This window comes from Saimiri boliviensis, chromosome 21, assembly GCF_048565385.1.
Source record: "Saimiri boliviensis isolate mSaiBol1 chromosome 21, mSaiBol1.pri, whole genome shotgun sequence".
In the NCBI taxonomy this organism is placed as follows: Eukaryota; Metazoa; Chordata; class Mammalia; order Primates; family Cebidae; genus Saimiri; species Saimiri boliviensis.
Genome location: NC_133469.1, coordinates 34,350,234 through 34,373,368, shown reverse-complemented (window position 1 = coordinate 34,373,368; position 23,135 = coordinate 34,350,234). Strand labels below are relative to the sequence as shown.

At 45.6% G+C, this 23,135-nt stretch overlaps 1 protein-coding gene across 1 annotated transcript in view; it reads right to left on the bottom strand.

Moving 5' to 3' along the window:
• LOC120361047 (AP-1 complex subunit beta-1) overlaps positions 1–21,292 on the bottom strand; it is a 56,135-nt gene extending 34,843 nt beyond the window's left edge. Inside the window, 3 exon segments of the mRNA XM_074390932.1 lie at positions 4,326–4,518; positions 6,156–6,295; positions 21,230–21,292. Of these exon segments, the coding sequence (XP_074247033.1) occupies positions 4,326–4,518; positions 6,156–6,295; positions 21,230–21,292 (396 nt within the window).
• Between the last annotated feature and the right edge of the window lie 1,843 nt (positions 21,293–23,135).

Here is a 23,135-nt window from a genome sequence, read left to right as displayed (position 1 = left end):
GCTTGAGCAGCAGCTTTATGTACTTAGTTTATTGCTTTATTACAGGTATCTAGAAAAATTCTGACATAAGTATACACTCAGTATTATTTGCCAAATGAACAAATGAAAATTGAAAAATTAGTTTGATAAGAAAGAAAATAATGATTTCTAATTTTTTTTATGCTACAGTATTGGAAAGGTATTCCATGAGAAATATTTGTCCCAGAATCTAAAGAAAAATCTCTCTTCAGATAGTTCTCAAGCCAATTTTAGACAGATTTACTTGAAGTATGTTTTATAAATATCAATATTTAAAAAAAAAATGAATCCTCAAAGCAAAATTGTGTATGAATGCCAATATTCTCACTTTAAAAATGAGGAGACTCAGGCATGGAGAATTATAACCTGCCCAAGATTGCATAGCCTGGAAAAAAAAAGAAAAAGAAAAGAAAATCCCAAATGGTAATTTTAAAAGCAGAAAAAGGGCCAGGCACAGTGGCTCACGCCTTGTAATTCCAGAACTTTGGGAGGCCGAGGTGGGCAGATCAGAAGTTCAAGAGTTTGAGACCAGCCTGGCCAATATGGCGAAACCGCATCTTTATTGAAAAAAAAAAGAAAAGAAAAAGAAAAAAGAAAATTAGCTGGGCAAGGTGGCGGGCACCTCAGCTACTCAGGAGGCTGAGGCAGGAGAATCGCTTAAATGCAGGAGGCGGAGGTTGCAATGAGCCGAGATCACACTGCTGTACTCCAGCCTGGGTGACAGAGCAAGACTCCGTCTCAAAAATAAATAAATAAAAATAAAAGCAGAGAGATCCAAGATGGCTGATCACTAGCAGCTTGGGATTGTAGCTCCCAGTGAAAACGCAAAGAACGAGAGGACGCCACACCTTCACATGAATTCTTGTTGCTCACGCACCAGGAGATTCCCGCAGAGGAGCCCCACGGGTCGCCAGCGCGACTCTTGTGACCGGCGAGACGGTTTTGCCGGCACCTCGGAGCGTCGGTTCTTGGTTCAGAGTCAGAAAAGCACCATCAATCTTAACGCAGCTGATTTAGTCGGCGCAGTGGCTTGTTCAGTTTTTGGCGCTGAGAATCAATAAGTTGGACGTCCACTCAGAAACCCAATTACAAAGACGGTAATAATAAAGACCACAGATGGATAAATCTACAACGAAGGGAAGAAAACAGTCAAAAAAGGCTGAGAATACCCAAGATCAGAACGCCTCTCCCTCAACGGGGGATCACGGTTCCTCATCAGCAATGAAACAAGGCTTGATGGAGAACGAGTGTGTTCCAATTACAGAAGCAGGCTTCAAAATGTGGATAATGAGAAACTTCTGTGAATTAAAAGAACTTGTTATAACACAATCTAAAGAAACAAAGAACTTTGAAAAAAGATTTGACGAAATGTCAACAAGAATACACAATTTAAAGAGGAAAATAAGTGAATTGATGGAGCTGAAAAACACAATACGAGAACTTCGTGAAGTATGCACAAGTTTTAACAGCCAAATTGATCAAGCAGAAGAAAGGATATCAGAGGTCGAAGACCAACTCAATGAAATAAAACTAGAAGACAAGATTAGAGAAAAAAGGATAAAAAGGAACGAGCAAAGTCTCCAAGAAATATGGGACTATGTGAAAAGACCTAATCTACGCTTGATAGGTGTACCTGAATGTGACGAAGAGAATGAATCCAAGCTGGAAAATATGCTTCAGGATATTATTCAGGAAAATTTTCCCAGCCTAGTAAGGCAGGATAATATTCAACTCAAGGTAATACAGAGAACACACAGAGATATTCCTCAAGAAGAGCAACTCCAAGGCACATAATCGTCAGATTCACCAGGGTTGAAATGAAGGAGAAAATACTAAGGGCAGCCAGAGAGAAAGGTCAGGTTACCCACAAAGGGAAGCCTATCAGACTCACAGCAGATCTCTCAGCAGAAACCCTACGTGCCAGAAGAGAGTGGGGGCCAATATTCAACATCCTTAAAGAAAAGAACTTTCAACCAAGAATTTCACAGCCAGCCAAACTAAGCTTCATAAGTGAAGGAAAAATAAAGTTTTTTGTGAACAAGCAAGCACTCAGAGATTTCATCACCACCAGGCCTGCTTTACAAGAGCTTCTGAAAGAACCACTACACATAGAAAGGAACAAACAGTATCAGCCTTTCTAAAAAATAACAAAAAGTAAAGAACATCAATATAATGAAGAATTTACATCAACTAATGGGCAAAAGAGCCAGCTAATATTAAATGGTAGTATTAAACTCACATATATCATTATTAATTCTAAATTTAAATTGACTAAATTCCCCAATTCAAAGACAGGCAATTTCGACAAAAAACTAAAACCAATCGGTATGCTGCATCCAGACCCATCTCACATTCAAGGATACACAGACTCAAAACAAAGGATGGAGAGAGACTTACCAACCAGAGAGCAAAAATAAATAAATAAAAAGCAGAAGTTACAATTTTTGCCTGTGATAAAATAGTCTTTAAAGCAACAAAGATCAAAAGAAGCAAAGAAGGACATTATATAATGATAAAAGAATCAATGCAACAACAAGAAGAGTTAAAGATCCTAAATAGGCCGGGCGCGGTGGCTCAAGCCTGTAATCCCAGCACTTTGGGAGGCCGAGGCGGATGGATCATGAGGTCAACAGATCGAGACCATCCTGGTCAACATGGTGAAACCCCGTCTCTACTAAAATTACAAAAATTAGCTGGGCATGGTGGCACATGCCTGTAATCCCAGCTACTCAGGAGGCCGAGGCAGGAGAATTGCCTGAACCCAGGAGGCGGAGGTTGCGGTGAGCCAAGATCGCGCCATTGCACTCCAGCCTGGGTAACAAGAGCGAAACTCCATCTCAAAAAAAAAAAAAAAACAACAAAGATCCTAAATATATACGCACCCAATACAGGAATATGCAGACATACAAGACTTATAAAGAGACTTAGACTCCCACATAATAATAGTGGGAGACTTCAACATTAATATTAGACAGATCAATGAGACAGAAAATTAACAACGATATCCAGGACTTGAACTCAGATCTGGAACAAGTAAATGTAATTAACATTTATAGAACTCTCCACTTTAAATATACAAAATATACACTCTTATCAGTACCACATCATATCAACTTAGAAGTTTAAACGAAATATTGGTTGGCTCCTTGTTTGTTACTCTCTTCCCTCATTTTCTTTACCTGCACAGGTACCTCTGAACCTAAAATAAAAGTTTTGAAAAAAACTGATAAACTAAATCAAAAGAAAGCATAAGGAAAGGAAAAACTAAAAATAAAAATAAAAAAATTAAAATAAAAATAAAAGCAGAAAAAGTCCTTGGTTGTTTTTCATACAGTTCAAACATGAATTCTGGATCCCGTCAAACCCAGCACTGCCTCTTGCTAGCTGTATGATGGAGAAATTCCTTTGTCACCTGCCCCCTCGCTCTGAGTCTCAATTTCCTCACTTGCAAGCAAGGTGCAACAGAAACTCACTTCATAGGGCCTTTATGATAACCGAATGAGACAACATACTTAGGTATCTGGTCCTTGTTATTTGGGAGGGCCTGAGTAAATGAAAATGAACCTTTCTCTCTCTCTGATACTTAATGTGGCCCCTTACATTAGGCTGCTGGTTCTGGGGGGTCGCATGGAAACAGGATGGCTCACGCTGCTTTCACCGCAAGCTCTGACACCCACTAAGAACCAGCACAGCGTGCACGGAACACACACCATACACCAGGCTTGGTGCTAAGAGCTTTACATACTTGGTCTCATTTAACTGCCCTCAGAAGTCAGGGGATGATCCCCATTTCACAGAATACTGAGGTTCATAAATGTCAAATACCCTGCCTGGAGGAGCCAGGCTCCTGGAGGAGGAACAAGGTCTGTGCTCATGACCGCTGGGTGGAACCCTTCTCAACGTGGCACCCATGGTCCCAGAGTCACAGGCCTTAAGATATGAAATTTGGTTAGGAGCAATTTTCTATCTTGGAATCATCAGATCCCCTCTCAATTCTTATGTGTTTACAGGCAAGGACGTGTCAACACAGAGACTTAAGAGGTCAAAGTGAACTTCCTGAGCCCCAACAAGCAGGAGTCCTGACAAAGCCAAAATGGATGTATCACCTTGGAAGATGACGCACCAGGAAGAATGGGGAGGAGGAAGGAGGAAAAACTGCTGATGAGAACGACTCGCTCTTTGGGGCCCGTCATATCAACAAAGCCAGCTCTTTTGAGACAGAAGAACAAAGGTGTTTCTCCTCTGTGAGGAGGTGACAGTGGTGTTCTGGGTGAAGGAGAGTGGCTTTGTCCTGGAAGAAATCTGACTTGGAAGGAGGCCCAGCTGTCCAGCGGGCGCCTGCTCCCTTTGCGGCTCTGGCTTCCAAAGGGCTCTCTGCAGAGCTGCTTCCCGGAGCCACTGGCCGCAGGTCCTTGTTGGGGGGTGATCCACGGGGAAGTCTGGAGTAGTGGGAGCCTGTCTTGGGACCTGGACAGGAGCTGCTCCACATCAGCACCCAAGCTATGAGGCACAGTCACGAGGGTATGGGTGAAAGCGGCCTGGATTTGGATTTCAGAAGAACTGGGCTTGAGTCCTAGTTCTGCCATAAACCATGTGACTCTTAGGCAGTCACTTTATGTTTTTATTTCTTTGGCAGTAAAACCATCATTACCTACAATATGGGAATTGAAAGGAACTACTGAGAAAACAAATCTGAAAATGTTATGTGCAGACTCTCAAATACTGTGCAAATATTAAGCTGTTATAAAATCCAGTCCCTGCCTTTGAGATTTTGCAATCTGGTAAGCAGGTAAACACAAGTACACATAAGAACAGTCTCCATTTAGTGCTGGGTGATGGGAACCAAGAGCAAATGCTTTGATTTTGAGGTAGTGGGCTGGCAACAGGGAAAGGCAGACCTTGATTGGGTTTTTAAAGATGGGACAACAAGCTGGGTCACTGGACGCTCCCACAGGGGAAGCATGAGCCAAGGTGCAGCAGCCATTCTACACACGACCTGCTCCAGCCATCAGTTGCAACAGAAGTTGCAAACAGGTGACAAATTAGAGAAATCCAATCTGGCCCGTGTGTTTCACTTGCACCACACAGTGTTGGTTTAATATCATCTGGCCTCTTAAGACAGGGAGATTTCAGCTGGGTGCAGTGGCTCACGTCTTTAATCCCAGCACTTTGGGAGGCTGAGGCGGGTGGATCACGAGGTCAAGAGATCGAGACCATCCTGGTCAACATGGTGAACCCCGTCTCTACTAAAAATACAAAAAAATTAGCTGGGCATGGTGGCACGTGCCTGTAATCCCAGCTAATCAGGAGGCTGAGGCAGGAGAATTGCCTGAACCCAGGAAGCGGAGGTTGCAGTGAACCGAGATCGCGCCATTGCACTCCAGCCTGGGTAACAAGAGAGAAACTCCGACTCAAAAAAAAAAAAAAAAAGACAGGGAGATTTAAAATGAAAAATCCAGCTTTCCCATATATATATATATATATATATATTTTTTTTTTTTTTTTTTTTTTTTTTTGAGACAGCGTCTCACTCTGCTGCCCAGGCTAGAGTGCAGTGGCACAATCTCAGCTCACCGCAACCTCTGCCTCCCAGGTTCAAGCGATTCTTCTGTCTCAACCTCCCAAGTAACTGGGATTACAGGCACACACCACCACGCCTGGCTGATTTTTGTATTTTTAGTAGAGACGGCATTTTACCATACTGGCCCAGCTGGTCTTGAACTCCTGACCTTGTGATCCACCCACTTCGGCCACCCACTTCGGATTACAGGCATGAGGCACCCACCGCACCCAGCCCAGATTTCCCATTCTTTTTAAAAACCAGAAGACCTGGCTGGGTCCTCTTCCCCAGCCAGTAGTGATCCTCTGGAGTTTCTGAGAAGGTTCATTCCATACCCCCTCCATCGCCTGCTGCCTTTCCCACCTCCTCTAGTTCACTCACTCCGTCACCACCTGACCTGTCAGTACCGGGGCTTTCCTGTGTAAACAAAACCTTCTATTGGGGAAAAAAGTTTTATGAAGGAAGCTGTATGAGGGGCGACAAGGGACAACCTAAAGAAGAGACTGAAGTAGACCTAAGCTATAAACCCTCCCCTGTCATTCAGCTTCCAGCCGTCCCCAGGCCTACTCCTGCATACCTGACATCTTTGCCCACGGTCATTGATGCAATCACTTTCTTCACTGCCTCCTTCTTCTTCTCCTTCTTGTCACTGTTGAGCTCTGCCTTCAGCTCGAAGATTTCCCCTAAGGAAAGGAGGCAAGCATGAGTGATCCCTCCCTACCCTGCCAGGGGATGATTCCTGTACTTAACTTCCAAAAGAACTGGAGAGAGGCATGTCAGACATCCTATGCTGTGGGCTGAGGGCAGCTTCAGGCCCCTGGCCTCAGGTGGGACAGGCAACAGTGAGGGACGACTGTTAGGAGAGGAATTAACAAGATGGAAGCTTGCAGGCCCGGCACAGTGGCTCACACCTGCAATTCCAGCACTTTAAGAGGCTGAGGATCACTTGAGCCCAGGAGTTTGAGATTAGCCGGCGTAATATAGTGAGACCTCGTTTCCAGAAAAAAAAACTTTTTAAAATTAGCCGGTGTGGTAGCACGCGCCTGCCGTGCCAGCTACTCTGGAGGTTGAGGCTGGAGGATCATTTGAGCCCCTCTAGGTCGAGGCTGCTATGAGCCATGACACCACTACACTCCGGCCTGGGTGACACAAAGTGAGACCCTGACTGTCTCAAAAAAAAAAAAAAAAAGAGCTAAGAGGTCCTGCTGGATTGAAGCCACAGGAACCACAGAAGCTACAAAGGTCCTGAGGAAGACAAAAGTATCAAAAACATGACAGCAGGCTCTGCTCAGCCAGAGAGCTAAAAACCCAGTGGAAGGCAAGCTGTCCTCAGCTACCCTCACTCAACCAAAGGCCCTTAAAAGGCTCAGTGCAATAGAACCTGAGTACTTAAGGCTTGCAGGGAGAGGGCAGAATTTGTTGATTCCCACACGGAGGCCTTTCCTGTTTTCTTCAAGCCTCTAATTAAAACAGCTTGCTCAGGGTTTCACTTCCTGAGACACAGGGGTTGCTCAGCTCTAAAAATGGGAATTCAGCTTCTCCATGAGAGCTCAAGCATGTAATAAATTGTTCTGAAGAATTTGATGATGTGAAAAACACAAATGAGGAAGTAGGCTTGTCTGGTCCTGCCGTGGACAGACAGTCAGGATCCCAGTAACAGGTTAGGAGGGCAGATGTTATTTTCCTGAGCCCTTCTCTTTCTCTCTTTTTTTTGTGGGGGTGAGGGGGAATGGAGTCTCACTCTGCTGCCCAGGCTGGAGTGCAGTGGTACGATCGTGGCTCACCACAACCTCCGCCTCCCAGGTTCAAGTGATTCTCCTGCCTCAGGCTCCCGAATAGCTGGAACTACAGATGCACACCATCAAGCCCGGCTAAAGTTTGTATTTTTTGTAGAGATAGGGTTTCACCGTGTTGGGCAGGCTGGTCTCAAACTCCAGACCTTAGGTAATCCACCTGCCTTGGCCTCCAAAAGTCCTGGGATTACAGGTGTGAGCCACTGCGCCCAGCCACCCTGAGCCCTTCTCTAAACCAGTCAGTGCCACACTAACTTGTTCCCACACATTTTCTTAGTCTCATTCTATCGCCAGGAGGGAGTGCAGTGGTGCAATCTCGGCTCACTGCAACCTCTGCCTCCTGGATTCAAGTGATTCTCCTGCCTCAGCCTCCTGAACAGCTGGGACTACAGGCACGTGCCACCATGCCCAGCTAATTTTTGTATTTTTTTTTTAAGTAGAGATGGGGTTTCACCATGTTGGCCAGGATGGTCTTGATCTCTTGACCTCGTGTTGCATCCATCTCAGCCTCCCAAAGTGTTGGGATTACAGGCGTGAGCCACTGTGCCCGGCCTAATTTTTGTATTTTTAGTAGAGACAGAGTTTCACTATGTTACAAACTCCTGACCTCAGGGGTTCCGTCTGCCTCAGCCTCTCAAAGTATTAGGATTATAGGCATGAGCCACTTTGCCCAGCCATAACCTGCCTTTCTTACTCCCTCGTGAATAAAGCTACTCCTGTCTATAAACCGCTCAGTATCAGAATTATACAGGGACTCATCTTTGCAGTAGGCCTGCTAGAGTAGGTCTGTTGTATGGTTTCCTCACAGGAATGAATGAGTTGGGGATCCGCTTTTTGGGATGTAAAGTCTGGCAACAGAGTAGCAGGGTTTAAAACTTGACATACTTTAAGTTAACATCTGGGGTGTCAAGCAGAAGGGCTTGATATTTAAGCAACTGACTACCTGTTAGCCATCGGTGGCCTTTTGTCTTTAGGACTCCCTGTACTTTGTTGGGGGAAGGGGTAATGATATCTCATTTTTGTTCCAAGGTAAATTTACTGCCTTTTTTGTCCCGCAACAAAGCAGTGGTGGGCATAGCTCAAAAGCATCCTGGCCACCCAGCTGCCATCTGGTCCAACTGTTTAGAAAAGTAAGCCACTGGGCCGGGTGTGGTGGCTCTCGCCTGTAATCCCAGCACTTCGGGAGGCTGAGGTGGGTGGGTCACAAGGTCAAGAGTTCAAGATCAGCCTGGCCAAGATGGTGAAACCCCATCTCTACTAAAAATACAAAAATTGTCCGGGCGTAGTGGCAGGTGCCTGTAATCCCAGCTACTCGGGAGGCTGAGGCAAGAGAATTACCTGAATCCTGGTGGCAGAAGTTGCAGTGAGCTGAGATTGCGCCACTGCACTCCAGACTGAGTGACAGAGTTAGACTCCATCTCAAAAGAAAGGAAGGAAAGAAGGAGAGAAGGAAGGAAGGAAGGAAGGAACGAAGAGAGGGAGGCAGGGAGGTGACTTTGAAAAAGACCCTTTAGTGGAAGGAAGGGAGGGAGGGGTGGATGGCTTTGAAAAGAGCCTTTGGTTAATGTTACATCTCTCTGCAGTGTTAACAGCTCTTTGGTGTTACAGTCTTAGTGTTACTGCTCTTGCAGTTTTGATCACCAGTTTCCTCACCATCTCTCACTGTCTCACGGATTGTTGCTTTTTGCTGTCTCTCTTGCTGCTTGCTATCTCTTGCCATCTCTGTCTCACCAGCCATTATCTCTCACCATTGCCTCATCAATCACTGACTACCATCTTCTCTTTAGTCCTGGCTTACTCACCACTGATGCAGGTCAGGTTCTTGGCTTTGCTCAGGAAAGAACTCAAGAGCAAGGCTGGGCATGGTAGCTCACACCTATAATCTCAGCCCTGTGAGAGGCTGAGGCAGAGGATCACTTGAGCCTAGGAGTTCAAGACCAGCCTGGGCCACATAGCAAGAACCTGTCCCTACTTAAAAAAAGAATTCAAGAGCAAGCTGCTGATGAAAGAAAGCAGCTTTATTGAGGTGGCAGTGGGGTCACATCCCTGTAACTGCTCCTGTGGAACAAAGCTAGCACATAGGCAGTGCACTGAGTAACAATGTATGGGTGGCTCAAGGTCATATTTATATCTACTTCTAATGACATGCTAATTAAGAGGTGGGTTATTCAGCAATAGCTGGAAAATGAATGATAACTCTCTGGGTATTGCCATGGCAAAGGGTAGTAACTTCAGGCTTCTCCAGACATCAGTAAACTGTGGGAGTGCTGGTGGGAGTGTCTTATGGGGATGGGCAGCGAGGGCAACTGGAGGCCCTTTCAGCACCTCTTCCTGGTTTCTGCCAGCCTTCCATCTGGTCCGGAGATGAGTCCTGCCTGCCTCCTACCTCATGTGGAGTTACTCACTCAGGCATTCATTTAACAAATATTTTTTGAGAAATATACTCAGAATTTGGTTAGGTGCTGGGTACACATAAAAGAAAAAAATAGACAAAATCTCTACCATGAAGGAATGGAAAGACTTATTGAGCATCCTATATGTATCATGCACTGTACTGAGGCTGTGAAGATGAGTGCAGTTCCTGCCTTCAAATTCTTGTTAAAGAAACAGACGTATACAAATAGTCACAACCCAGAAATTTTACATGCCATTACTAGAAAGAGGAAGGGTTCCGGCTGGGCACGGTGGCTCACGCTTGTAATCCCAGCACTTTGGGAGGCTGAGGCGGGTGGATCATGAGGTCAAGAGATCGAGACCATCCTGGTCAACATGGTGAACCCCGTCTCTACTAAAACTACAAAAAATTAGCTGGGCATGGTGGCACATGCCTGTAATCCCAGCTACTCAGGAGGCTGAGGCAGGAGAATTGCCTGAACCCAGGAGGCAGAGGTTGCAGTGAGCCGAGATCGCGCCATTGCACTCCAGCCTGGGTAACAAGAGTGAAACTCTGTCTCAAAAAAAAAAAAAAAAAAAAGAAAGAAAGAAAGAGGAAGAGTTCCAAGAGGTGAGTACAATGAACTCATTACAGAGGGCATCTGGGAAAGACCTGCAAAGTATACCAGTATCACCTTGTCTGTAGGTTTGTCTATGGATGGGACATATGCAGGTTGCTTTTTGTGCTTGTGATGAAGAGGTATCTGATCATAATCGGCTCACTGCAAGCTCCACCTCCTGAGTTTAAGCAATTCTCGTGTCTCAGCCTCCTGAGTAGCTGGTATTACAGGCACGTGCCGCCACGCCCAGCTAATTTTTGTATTTTTAGTAGAGACGGGGTTTCACAATGTTAACCAGGATGGTCTCAATCTCCTGACCTCGTGATTCACCCACCTCGGCCTCCCAAAGTGCTGGGATTACAGGCGTGAGCCACCGCGCTCGGCCTATTTCTTTTCTTAATACATTTTTTTTATTGTATTATTTTATTTTATTTTATTGCCTAGGCTGGAGTGCAGTGACACAATCTCAACTTGCTGCAACTTCCACCTCCTGGGTTCAAGCAATTCTCATGCCTCAGCCTCCCGAGTAGCTGGGACCACAGATGCCTGTCATCATGCCCTGCTAATGTTTGTATTTTTAGTAGAGACGCAGTTTCACCTGCGTTGGTCAGGCTGGTCTCCTACTCCTGACTTCAGGTGATTTCTGGACTCACCCTCCCAAAGTGCTGGGATTATAGGCGTGAACCACAGCACCTGGCGGGCATTTGAATGTGTAGGAGCAAGTGAGCTTCAGAAGGAGGAGCGTGAGAGGAGGATCACCTGTGTGTCTCAGCCTCACCCCACGTCCCGGCACTAGTGACATGAACACCAGTGTCTTGAGGGAGCATCCTACGGTTGGCTAAGTTGGTTGGGACAGTGAACAGAATTACCGACTTATAAGGTTATATAAAATTAACCATTTTCCGACTGCAGGGCTTGCCAGTAGCTTTTATAGCTAATGTGATCGTAAAACTGAAAACTACACCGAAGTGGTCCCTTTTCGAGCCCTTTCATGCCCCTTGGTGATGGAACAACCACGAACGTTTCACTGAGTAAATGGTCTCCTAACCGAGTTCATGGATAGGACCAGAAAGTTCAGCCCTGTTCCTGCTCTGATGACAGCCTGGGCTAAAGGATTTTCTGCCTCTAGCCCACAGCAGGGCTCCTGGGACCCTCCTCATTCCTCCCCGACACACCTCTCAGGGCCACCATTCTATCCTCACTAGGCTCCACATCCTTCCCAGGTGAACTGTATCCCAGGAGCCCCTGTCCAGGGAAAACTTCCTACTGCGCAGGCGTCAGGCTCAGGTAGCTGCTGGCTGCGAACCTCTCTGACACGTCGTCCCACTCCAAACCTTCCGTCCTCTCCTCAGCAGCCCAGCGACCACCTCCTCTGTGGCCTCTACCGGGGCCAGCACCTCTGCGGCTCCCAATATGTCACCATGCTACTCCACCTCAATTGCCTTTGCTGGAGCCACCGTGGGACCCTGCTGTGTGGCTCCAGGCCACAGAACATATTGAAAATAGTCCTGGCACAGCTCTTGGTTATCTTGCCTACACGTGGAACAGAAGAACTAGGCAAAGGTCAGGGAGCAGGCAGGCCACGGCGCAGGAGGAAAGCCCTTGTAGGGACTCACATCTCATCCTCCCTGAGTGCAGCATGAAGACTCCCAGGCTCACTCCTAACACGAAAGAACAGTCCTCAGCCCCTGACTAGGGAATGCCTCCAGCCATCCTCAGAGACACAACAGAGAGTGGGGTGAGGGGCATGGGGAACACTATGGGATCCCCATGGAGCTGCAGAGTCTTAGCCATGCCCAGATCCCTCCAGCTGGGTGGTGGCGGTGGTGTCACCGCTGCACAGTCCTCCCTGGGGAGCTGCACAATCCCACCCTCCCCTGTCTCTATAGGTCTAGGGCAGGTGGTGGCTCATCCTCTGAGCCTATCCCCTGCATCCCCTTGATCAGGAGAACAGAAGCAGCCCCTTGAGTCGTGGAAATAAACACCACTCTTTTTGGCAACCTCTTGGGGAGTGTCTTCTCAAGGCAGCTCCCAGTTTCACAGCTTGGTCCACAATAAGGCTCGCCCTGGAAACTCACATGCACATTCCTGGCGAGGTCCAGCAGAAAAGCCCAGGAAGCACAGGAAGGTTGCCATAGTTTCTGTAGGCCAAGCCAGAGACAATGCCTAACCGCGGAGCTTGAACGTCACTGAGATGTTCCTGTAGCACACGGGGACCTGCCCCATGGGGCTTGCTTACCTTCCAGCACCCAAGCCTGGCAATGGTTTTCCCCTGGATGAGGAAACGACCCCTTTGCTCAGGATTTTCAGTTCACCACACCCTTGCCTCCATTCTGAAAGGCTCATTTATCACACCATTATCAGCTTCTGGGACCTGAAAGGCTGCTGCCGGGAGATGGGTGGGAGCCAGTGTGGAAGAGGCAACCAGTCATTCAACTGCAGCCCAAAGGCACAACTGCCACCCCAGACAGCCAAGGCTGGACAAGGGCAGTGGGACAGCTAGTAGCTAGGAGCTACTGGGTGGTAGGAATTAGGACTTTTAAGTTTTTTTAACTTGTAGATTGTGATTTGGGGTTGGGGTGGCTGTGATTAAGCTCCAAAAGAACACACTTATCTGCCCCAATGTGGCCCTAGGGCTCCATGCCCTTGCAGGTTTTGTGCCAGGCATAGCCTGGTCACCCAGCAGCTCTGGTGAAAGCACCGGTCACAGCGCTGATGTGCTGGAAGCACTGACAGGGGCCTGACAGCACCCAGCACGGATGAGGAGGGCTTCGAAGTGCGTCTCCCAAAGCCACCTCTCCTGCTGTCAGGTACCCTGGGATGACTGTCTCTGACCTCAGGCTGTAGGTGCACATGAAGGGGCTGAGCCACATGAGGGAGGGAGGGAGGAAGACCTGGTGGGGTCAGGTCTAGGGTAGCTGGCTCCTGTGAAAGCCTATTCTTGCCTGTAGCCCTCACATCATGTTCACCCTGCCTTGACCTAGTGTGACCTGGCCCCGATTCCTAACTGAATAGAATTCTGACAGAGATTCCATCAGACAACCAATGGATGCCCATTCTGTGCTGGGCATGGTGCCTTTCTCATTCAACACAATGCACCTGAGTTCTACCGTCACACAGGCTATCCACGATGGCTCCAGCCATAACCATAAACTAACTGTACCCTATGCCCTCTCTTTAGAATTGGATACTCTTCATGGTTGAGATCTCAGCCCCATGCTCTGTTTCCAGCCTGGCCACTGTCAACCCTGAGTCTGAGCCATTTGATCACAATAGGTCACCCGTGTACCTCAGCCTACCCCACGTTCCAGCACTAGTGACACGAACACCAGGGTCTTGAAGGAGCATTCTAGGGCTTGCTAAGTTGATTGGGACAGTGAATACAATGACTGACTTAGAAGGTTGTATGAAATTAACCGTTTTCCGACTGTAGGACTTGCCATTCGCTTTTATAGCTAATGTGATCGTAAAACTGAAAGCTGCACCGAAGTGGTCCCTTTTCCAGCCTTTTCATGCCCCTTGGTGATGGCATGACCACGGACCCGTCACCGAGTAAATGGTCTCCTAACTGAGTTCACGGATGGGACTGAAAGTTTAACCCTGTTCCTGCTCTGATGACGGCCTGGGCTCAAGGTTTTCTGCCTCTAGCCCACTAAAAGGCAGCCCATTTTATGATTCTGTGTGCATGAAATGTCCAGGATGGTAAAAGCCCTAGACAGAAAGCAGATTAGAGGTTGGCAGGGCAGAGTGGTTAGAGAGAATGGGGTTAGCTGATAGGGGCAAGGGCTTTCTTTTTGGGGTGATTAAAATGAGCTGGAATTAGGTATTCAAGATGATGGCAAAACCAGAATATACTAAAAACCATGTATTGTGTCTTTCAAAAAGGTGAATTTATGGAACGTAAATTACATATTTTAATACAAAAAATTATGACTTAAATTTTGTTTTGTCTGTAAATATGATACACTGAATAAACGATTATTTCTGGTGAATCAACTCAAAGAATTCCCACAGTGACTTAAATGAAGTGAGTTGTTAACCTTTCTCTTGGGCCACAGCCTATTTTGATGCAGCTAAACAGCTGTGGGGCCAGGGGTACATTTTATTCCCCACGGATCCACTCCCAGGTACATCCTTTATTTGAATCCGTTATCTTTTTCTTTTCATACTCCTTTATGAAGGCACTGGGAAATGCACTTGTAAGAGAGAGGGGTGTTGACATCTTCCTGGCAAAAGTATTAATAATGTATTCCCAGGTCAAATTTTGGGTCTCTCTATCACTAGCTACCTAGCTGACCCACATGAACCAAGTGGGGATTAGAACATGGGATCCTGCAGTGTGGTGTGCATAAAATACCCCACAGGTGAGTTGCATGGGAATAGTGGCTTTCTTTAGATGAGACAATGTAGAAAGTCAACACGACACAGTGACCAGAGCATGGGTGCCTGTGCCTGGCCTGAAATCTAAGCCACATGTTACTGGCAATGTCACTCAGTTCCTCTGTCCTCAGCTCTCTGTTCTGGGATGTGAACTTGTTACTAGGGCCTGCTTATTACTATGACGTTATGAGGCTAAAGATACAGACACAGCCTGAAGAAAGACGATGGGTACTTCATAAGTGCTGTACTACATAAGTGTTCAACTATTACACATCTGGAAGAATAAGGAAGACACGCAGCACTGGTGACCTCCAGAGAGGGGACATGGAAGGTGACAGGTCAGGAAGGACAAAGCTCCACCTTTCCACATTGGCATGGGCATGATGCTTTACAGCTCAAGGAAAAAAAAAAATCTGTTATCTCTTGTGATGTGATACGGGAAGAGTAGGAGCTGACTTCTATTTTATGGTTCAGGGTGCTGACATTTAGAAAGATTGAGTGATCTGCTCAGAGTAACAATACTGATGAGTAATCAAGCGAAGGCAGGGAATGTAGTTGGTTTCCGAGATCCCTGAATGTCTGAATCCCTGAATGTCTAATGAGAGGAGACAATTCAAGAAGGCAGTTGAGCTCAGTGACCGAGAGCAAGGGCAGGTGCCTGAGACCAGGAGTCCACACCGTGGACTCCAAAGTGAGGACTCTGGTCCTTTTCCAAATCCTCTTACACCCCAACTCTGATGCAGGGAGACATTGATGCCCTGGAGGAGGTGCCTGGCCCAAGAGAAGGGCCCAAATCCTGACTTAACTCCCGGCTTGACATTTCAACCCCTGACCCAAAATGCAAGACTTTCCCCTAAAGGAAGCCCTGCTGAAGGCTTGGGGTTCCTAATTTGTGTGTGTCTTGCCCACACTTGACTCTGTAGCTGCCTTGCGGGGAGAGTTCCCTGCGGTCGGGTGACCTCCCTGAATGACCAGTAGCCTCCTTGACTCCCAACCGACACGGAATGCAGGATGTTCCCAGCCAACTGCCCCTGTGACAGTTGGACTTAGAATCAGATTCATCTTCAACCGACCAAACCAGGCTGCTGGGCAGTTAAGATTCATTAAGTGACAAAGTGGCCTGTGGGGCTGGTGCTTCGACAGCTCAGGGAGTGAAGCCGATGAGCTGCCAGGGTCTCGGTGTCTATTGACCAGAACAGCTGCCCGAGCAGCCTAGACTCAGGCCTGGCTGAGACTAAAACCTGTGGCTGAGGCATAAGTGCATGCCAGTAATTGAGAGCATAAGCATTGGACCACGGGCCTGGGTTCCTGTTTTGTCTTTTTCATTTAGGAACTCCAGAGCTTGGGTCGCTCATCTTGGCACCTCATATTCTCCACTTGAGCCGTGGGAATACTAAGGCAAATGCCAGACGTGGCTCCGGCAAGGGTCGAATGAATTAAAGTACATAGAGTGCTGAAAACCAAAAGTAAAATTGTAAGCTGCCCAGCTAACTGAGCGGACCCCTCCTCTTGGCCAAGGACACTCTAAAGAAAAGCTGAGACCCAAGTTCAAGGCATAATGGGAATGGGCAGTCAGACACACCTCATCATACCCTCCTCTCTCTGGTATTCAGGCACAACTCACCCACATTCACATTAAAACAGACACCTTAAGGCTGACAACACAGATGCTTTGCAGCGATAAGATACCAACATGACAGAGAGCAGGCCCCAAAAGAAATCAAAGTCTTTTGCCCCAAAATACATTTCCTTAACATACTTTGAAATGGCCCCTTAAAGCTCTCTTGTGGAGAAAATCTACGTTCTGTAGAGAATTCCCTTCCTTTTCTGGGTCTTTGTCCTGATTCTGGAAAGAATTAACTAAGAGTCTGGTATATTTTTTTCAAGTCAGACAATCTCTTTTCTCTGAAGCCTGTTACCTGGAGCCTTCATCTGCATAATAAAAACCTGGGTCTCCCCAACCCATTATCTGAACCCAGATCCTTTCTTCTATTGATTCCAGGTTTTTAGATCAAATCTTTCAACCAATTGACAATCAGGAAATCTTGAAATCCTCCTTATGACCTGGAGCCCCTACCTTCTCCCACTTTCTGTTGTCCTGTCTTTCTAAACTGAAGAAATTTACGTCTTACATGTATTAATTGATGTCTTGTATCTCCCTAAAATGTGTAAAAACCAAACTGTAGCCTGATCACCTTGAGCATATGTACTCAGGACCTCCTGGGGCTGCGTCTCCAACATGTCCTTAACCTTGGCAAATTAAACTTCTAAATTGATTGAGACCAGTTTTAAATAAATTTTTGGTGTGCAATGTGTAATCATTGTGCATTTTATTTTTTAGAAGCTGGCAGTAGGGATTTATTGTGTCAGTAGGAAATAACAATATTTGTTTATATGATTCATGTGCCAAGAAGATTTTTCCATTTATGGATTTACATAAATGGAAAGGGCTGTCACATAAACGGCTGTCACTGCAGTTCTGTTTTTTAGGATTTTGACTCCTTGGATAAAAGCTAAGTTGAAAAGACAGATGGATTCAATTCTAGGCAAAACAGTCTATCGTCGTTACGTACTAATCCTTTGTTATAGTTGATGATGGAAGAATTAGAAATATTGAAATTATATTCTATAAAATAACCGGTGCTAATCACATGATAGTTCCTTCTTCAGTCTACTTTTCGTTTGTCCTGCATTGTAGTAATTGCCTATGGAGGATATCTGTCTTTGTACTTGCCAGTCAATCGAGCATAGTTTATTTCAGGAAGGGAGACATGGCGTGGATGCTGATGTGTTTTAACTCTGCAGTGCAAATAGTTGCAATGAGTGTGCTGAACTAGTAACCAAATACTCTTTTGCTGTCTTAATTGTCATTGTGTCTAATGAATGTAGCTTGCAGGATTTGATCATTTCTAGGTCTTGTGGTGATAGAGTTTTCAACTATCTCAAGAATATCATTTTCATCTTATTAGTTTAGGGCCAACTGCTGAGGAATGTTCCCAGCACTGAAAGGAGTTTATCAATATTTCTAAGTATTGCTTCCTAATATTCAGAACTTGTATTTGACCCTGCTGTCAGAGGTATCTGGGGCAGCTCTGTACTTTTCACACCAACGGCTGTGCCAAACCCTGCATTTATATTCACTGTTTTCTGCCCTAAGCTACATGACTGCTGTAGCAACCTTATAATCAAAGACAGTGTTTGAGATCTCCATAGACTCAGGTAAATCTTGGGTTTCCTTGTGTGAGGGAACTACCTTACGGATGGTAGAATTGAGAGCCATCCTTCTTAGGGTAATAACTGCAGTTCAACAATTCATTATCCATTCAGCTTTAGGGCTGTATGCCTAGCTAGGTTCACATCTTGCCTCCTTCCCTTAGGGGCTTAGAAGCATGGGCACATTCATTAGCACTTCAGTTTCTCCATCCAACCAGTGTGTGGATAGCAAACAATCACTACTTAGGTGAGGTCTGTAGTGAGGATTTAATGGGTTCATTAAAATAAATTGTGTATTTTATATCTTCAGGATGGTAAATTTAAAAAGAACTGACTTGCTTGATATCTCACAGCTTAACAAGTTCCAGGGCTGCATGCAGACCCAAGAGATAAGCTCTCAAGTCAGGGGTAATGCCATAATGCACAACTTCTTTGTCCAAAACTAATCATTTCAACTTAACTCTAACCTTGTGTCAAAAATGCTTTTGGTGACATCCTGATTCCACAGAGTAGCTACTTCTGAAAAATAAAAAACAATTTAAGCGCATGTAGTCTACAAAATGAACCAGTGACCTGATGAAAAATCAACAGATACCTGGTCAAATGTAATAAACACCAGTTTACCTGGGGAGGAAGATTATCTACCATAATGGAAGGTTCTAAGCATGTAACTGTGAAAAACAGACCCCAAAAGAGGCTTTGTGTGAGCAACATGGCTGTTTATCCACCGGGGTGCAGGTGGGCTAAGGCCGCAAAGGGCATGAGCAAAGAGCAGTGGGATAGGAGTGGGTTTTATAGGTTTGGGGTGGGGAGTGGAAAGTTACAGATTAAGATCAGTTACAGTGGTGGGGGTAGGGACAAGGAGTATACATTACCACAATTTCAGTTATAATGGCGGGTGGGATAAAAGTAGTTAAGATGGTAGGGTGGGATGAGGAATATTCACATTATCATAATAACAGTGAAGATGGCAGGGCGGGGTGAGAGGAAGCTCATGTTGGCGGGGGAAGCTCCACCTTGAGATCAAGGATAATGGCGAACACAGGGCAAGTGGTGATCAGCCAAGGCAGGCAGGGCTTTAGACTTTCTGGATCCAGGCTTGCACATGGAGGCCTGACAATGGCATAATATCTTGTATAATTTATTTCTCTTAAATGTAAACTGGCTCAAACTGAGCCTGCTAAAGATGACTGTAGCTTAGCCTTGGAAAAGTGCTCTGGATGGTGTCACAGGAGACCTGATTTGTGAATTCCTTACTTCTGAGGAGGGTAATAGGTTGGGTGAAAGCATATTATTGATAACTCTGTATATAGGGAATTTTAAATAATCCACAAAATATGTTTTAAAAATATGTTTTGGTAGGTAAACTGGCCTAGACACAGATATTATTATTATTATATATTTGGGAAAACGTGTGATGTGAGTAGAAGCAACATGATCTCAAATACTGTGAACTAAATATACACTTAGGCTGATGTAGAGGGAAGCCACAGGAATAGCAACATTAGGTTTCTTTCTTGTGTGCTTCCCTTCACATTTCCACATTACAGGTTCACTTCAGATTCTGAAGTCTAGAGTTTAAAAGATCACTGATGGTCGAAAAACAGAAGCACAATAGACAATCCTATATTCTTCCAGTCAACACCTAATAGTGAAGTACTATACCATTTGGAAGGACACCATTCAGTAGGTGAATATGAATACACCGTCACAGTAACAATATACTTGAGAAGACAGGTATGAAGCTGAGAACTTCTTTAACTTTCTGCATATAGAAAATCTGAGGCCAGGCGTGGTGGCTCACACCTGTAATTCCAGCACTTTGGGAGGCTAAGGCCGGAGGATCACAAGGTCAGGAGTTCAAGACCAGACTGGCTAACATGGCGAAACCCCATCTCTACTAAAAAATACAAAAATTAGCTGGACACAGTCGCTCATGCCTGTAATCTCAGCTACTTGGGAGGCTGAAGTAGGAGAATTGCTTGAACCGGGACCCAGGAGGTAGAGGTTGCAGTGAGCCAGGATCATGCCACTGCACTCCAGCCTGGGCTACAGAGTGAGACTCCATCTCAAAATAAATAAATAGAAAATCTGAGATCGTCTACAAGAATGCTATTAGTGCTAATTAATTCATCAAAATTGCAGGGTACAAGTGTTAACACTCAAATGGCAGTTGTGTTAATATGCATTCAATATAAACAACCCAATAGGGAGATTACAAATGTAATTCCATGGAAAATAACCTCTGAAATAATTAGATACTTAGAAATAAATCTAACCAACGAGGTGAAATGCTTGTAGCCTGATAAGAACAAAATGTGACTGACAGGAAGTAGAGAAGGTACAAATAAATTCTGTATTCACAGATGCCTTTAGGAAGACTAAACCTGACTAATACACAGTACTACAAAACGATCTACAGACTCACAACAACTACTCTCAAACTGGTAACAGCCATCTGTGCAGAAATGGAAAAGATAACCCGAATATTTTTATGAATTCATATATGTCTCAAATAACCATAATAATGTTGAAAAAGAATAGCATTGGAAGATACACATTCACGAGATTGAAATCTATGAGAGAAAAAGATACAGAAATTCATGCACATACAGTCAACTGATCTTCAACAAAGGTGCCGAGAATACACAATGGGAAAAGGAAAGCCTCTTTAACAAATGACGGTAAAACTGCATATTCTCATTTAAATAAAGAAATTGAGCAGCATGCTCAAGATTGTGCATCTTCATTTCCAATCTTGAGCACGGAGTTTTTGCAATGAACCCAGAGTGAATTTTCATCCTGTCCTTCATGCCCAGAGAGAGCCCTTGATATCAGGAGTAAACAGCAAGGACAGACAAATGAGTGTGCTGCCACGAAAACTAACAGTCCAGAAGGTGAGGATCAGTTTCTCCCAAGCACCTGGGCACACTGTGGAAGACTTGTTGTCTCCAGGATTAAGTAACTGCCATGACAAAACTGTGTCCCAAACCAAAGGCTTTAACATTTTGCAGTGGCAGAGGCAGAAAAGAGCAGTGTTCTCAGAAAGACCATCTTCAAATAATAAAGCAGGAAGAGGTGATCACAAACACAGAGTACTCAAAACCCTATCTCACCATGATGACATTAAACTCTGAAAAGAACAATCTTCAACCATGTTTTCTTTTTCTTCTCTTTCTACATGCTCTCTCAGCCTCCCAAGCAGCAGGCATAAACTGAGGGCTCCTGGGAACCCTATTTTATTAGATCCCACCTGTAATCTTGTTACCTACCTGGAAAGGCATCTTCTTCACTATCGAGATTTTCCAGAATCCACTCTTCAGAACCATCAACATCCGAGTAAGTCCGAGAGAAGAGCACTCACTTCTACTCCAGCTGAAGACACTTTGGCTCACACTGCATCCCCTGGCTGGTTCTCTGGGTTTGCATGCATTCATACAGCCCCTCTGGTCATAGTTAAACACTTACAAAATTATTTGCTCTTACCAGACCCCCAGTATTTTTAAACAGGAATCCAGAATCAGGTTTCTAAATATTAAAACCAGCAAGTTTGTTTCTCAGCAAGTGAGCTACTTCAGGGTGCGTTACATAACCAGGGAGTGATTAACTCTGTCATTAGACAAAAGAAGACACTATGAGGATCAGATTAATTCTGCTGCACCCCTCACACGAATCTGTTAGTCTCTTGAGGACCTCAGGAAACTAGTGGTGAAACAGTGATTGAGTCAAAGGCCAAGAATAAAAAATGCTAATATAGAGGACACCTGTGGAAAAGACAAGCCCTTTTCCCACAGGATTTATCTATGAAGTTGATTACATTGGCAATTGCACAACGCCTAAACCAAGGAGGAAAACTGGTGTTGAGGAAAGTTCCTCTGCATTACAGCTGATAATGGGTGCTGTCATTTAAAAACATTCTAATATATCACATATCCGATGGGAAGACTCCCACTGAATTCACCTCCACAGAGAGAATTGGACATGTTGTACATAATGTACCTTCTCAGATTTTTATATCAAATTAATTGAGAAGGAAAGAAATCGGGAAAGAAACACTTCTTTGTGTTTTTTTGCAGAATCGTCTGCTGCTCTGATCCTACCATACATTTACAGTTACTTCCTGGGCATCTGCACAAGGGCCAGTCATTGTTTGGGGCTGGGGATGTGACAGTGAGGACAACATCCAGAGGGATTCCAGCAGGGAGTGCACTTGCACCCAGTGGAAGAGCGTGGCCCTGCACACCCTGTCTAGACTAGACCAGAGCAGCAGGAGCAGAGAGGTGGGGGCATCTCACTGTCCTCAGGAGCTCACCCTCATCTCCAGGGACTCTGACTCAGAAACTGGGTGGGCTCCAGGATGAGTGTGGTGCTGAACAGGCTGGACAGGCTGAGAAGAAAACCTTTCCACACCTGCACTAGATCCCAACCCAGGGGTGACCTAGGGCTCATCCCAGGGGTGTGTTCATTAAAACATCCATGGGGCCTAACATGTCCTCTCCAGGACCGAGCTCTGGGGTAAGGACAAATGAGGAAGACACAGTCACTGCCCTGCTAGTAAACACCCATGGCCAGGGTTCCTCTGTTCACCTGTGGGAAGACTCAGTTTGATACAGAGGATTTTAAACCGTCGCTAAAATAAGTGGAAACTGAGGTGTTACAGATTCCACAGAAGGGTAACCTGGACTCTGGGATCAGTCTTCATCCCTTTGCTGAGATCACCCTGTACTGGAACTCATGTCCCTCTCCACCTGCCCTGCTACTTGGGAGTGCTGCAGCTGCCCAGGCCAAGAGCTGGGGGGCTCTGTCCAGTTGTTCTGGGCCAGATGACTCTTGGCCAGCAGTGTCTACTGAGGAACTGTTCCTCAGGAGACTTTCAGAAAAGTCGAAAAATGAAAACCTATCTGTCCCAGCCCCAGGAAGATCAGGTCTGGAATCTCTCTGTGTCTGGCCTGACCCTGAGGTCCATTCCTACTGACTCGTGTCTGGTCGGCTCTGTGTCAGAAAAGTGGAGACCTGGTTTCCGTTCTGCCCCTCTCACCAATTTCTGCTGGTGTCATTGCCATCATCACACAAAGAGATGGAGGAGACATGGGACAGGAAGAAAGCTCCTTTCTCAAGGCATTTAGAGTGATGTTCGCACCATGCTCTTGACAGAGAGGAAGGCCAAGTCCTGCTCTC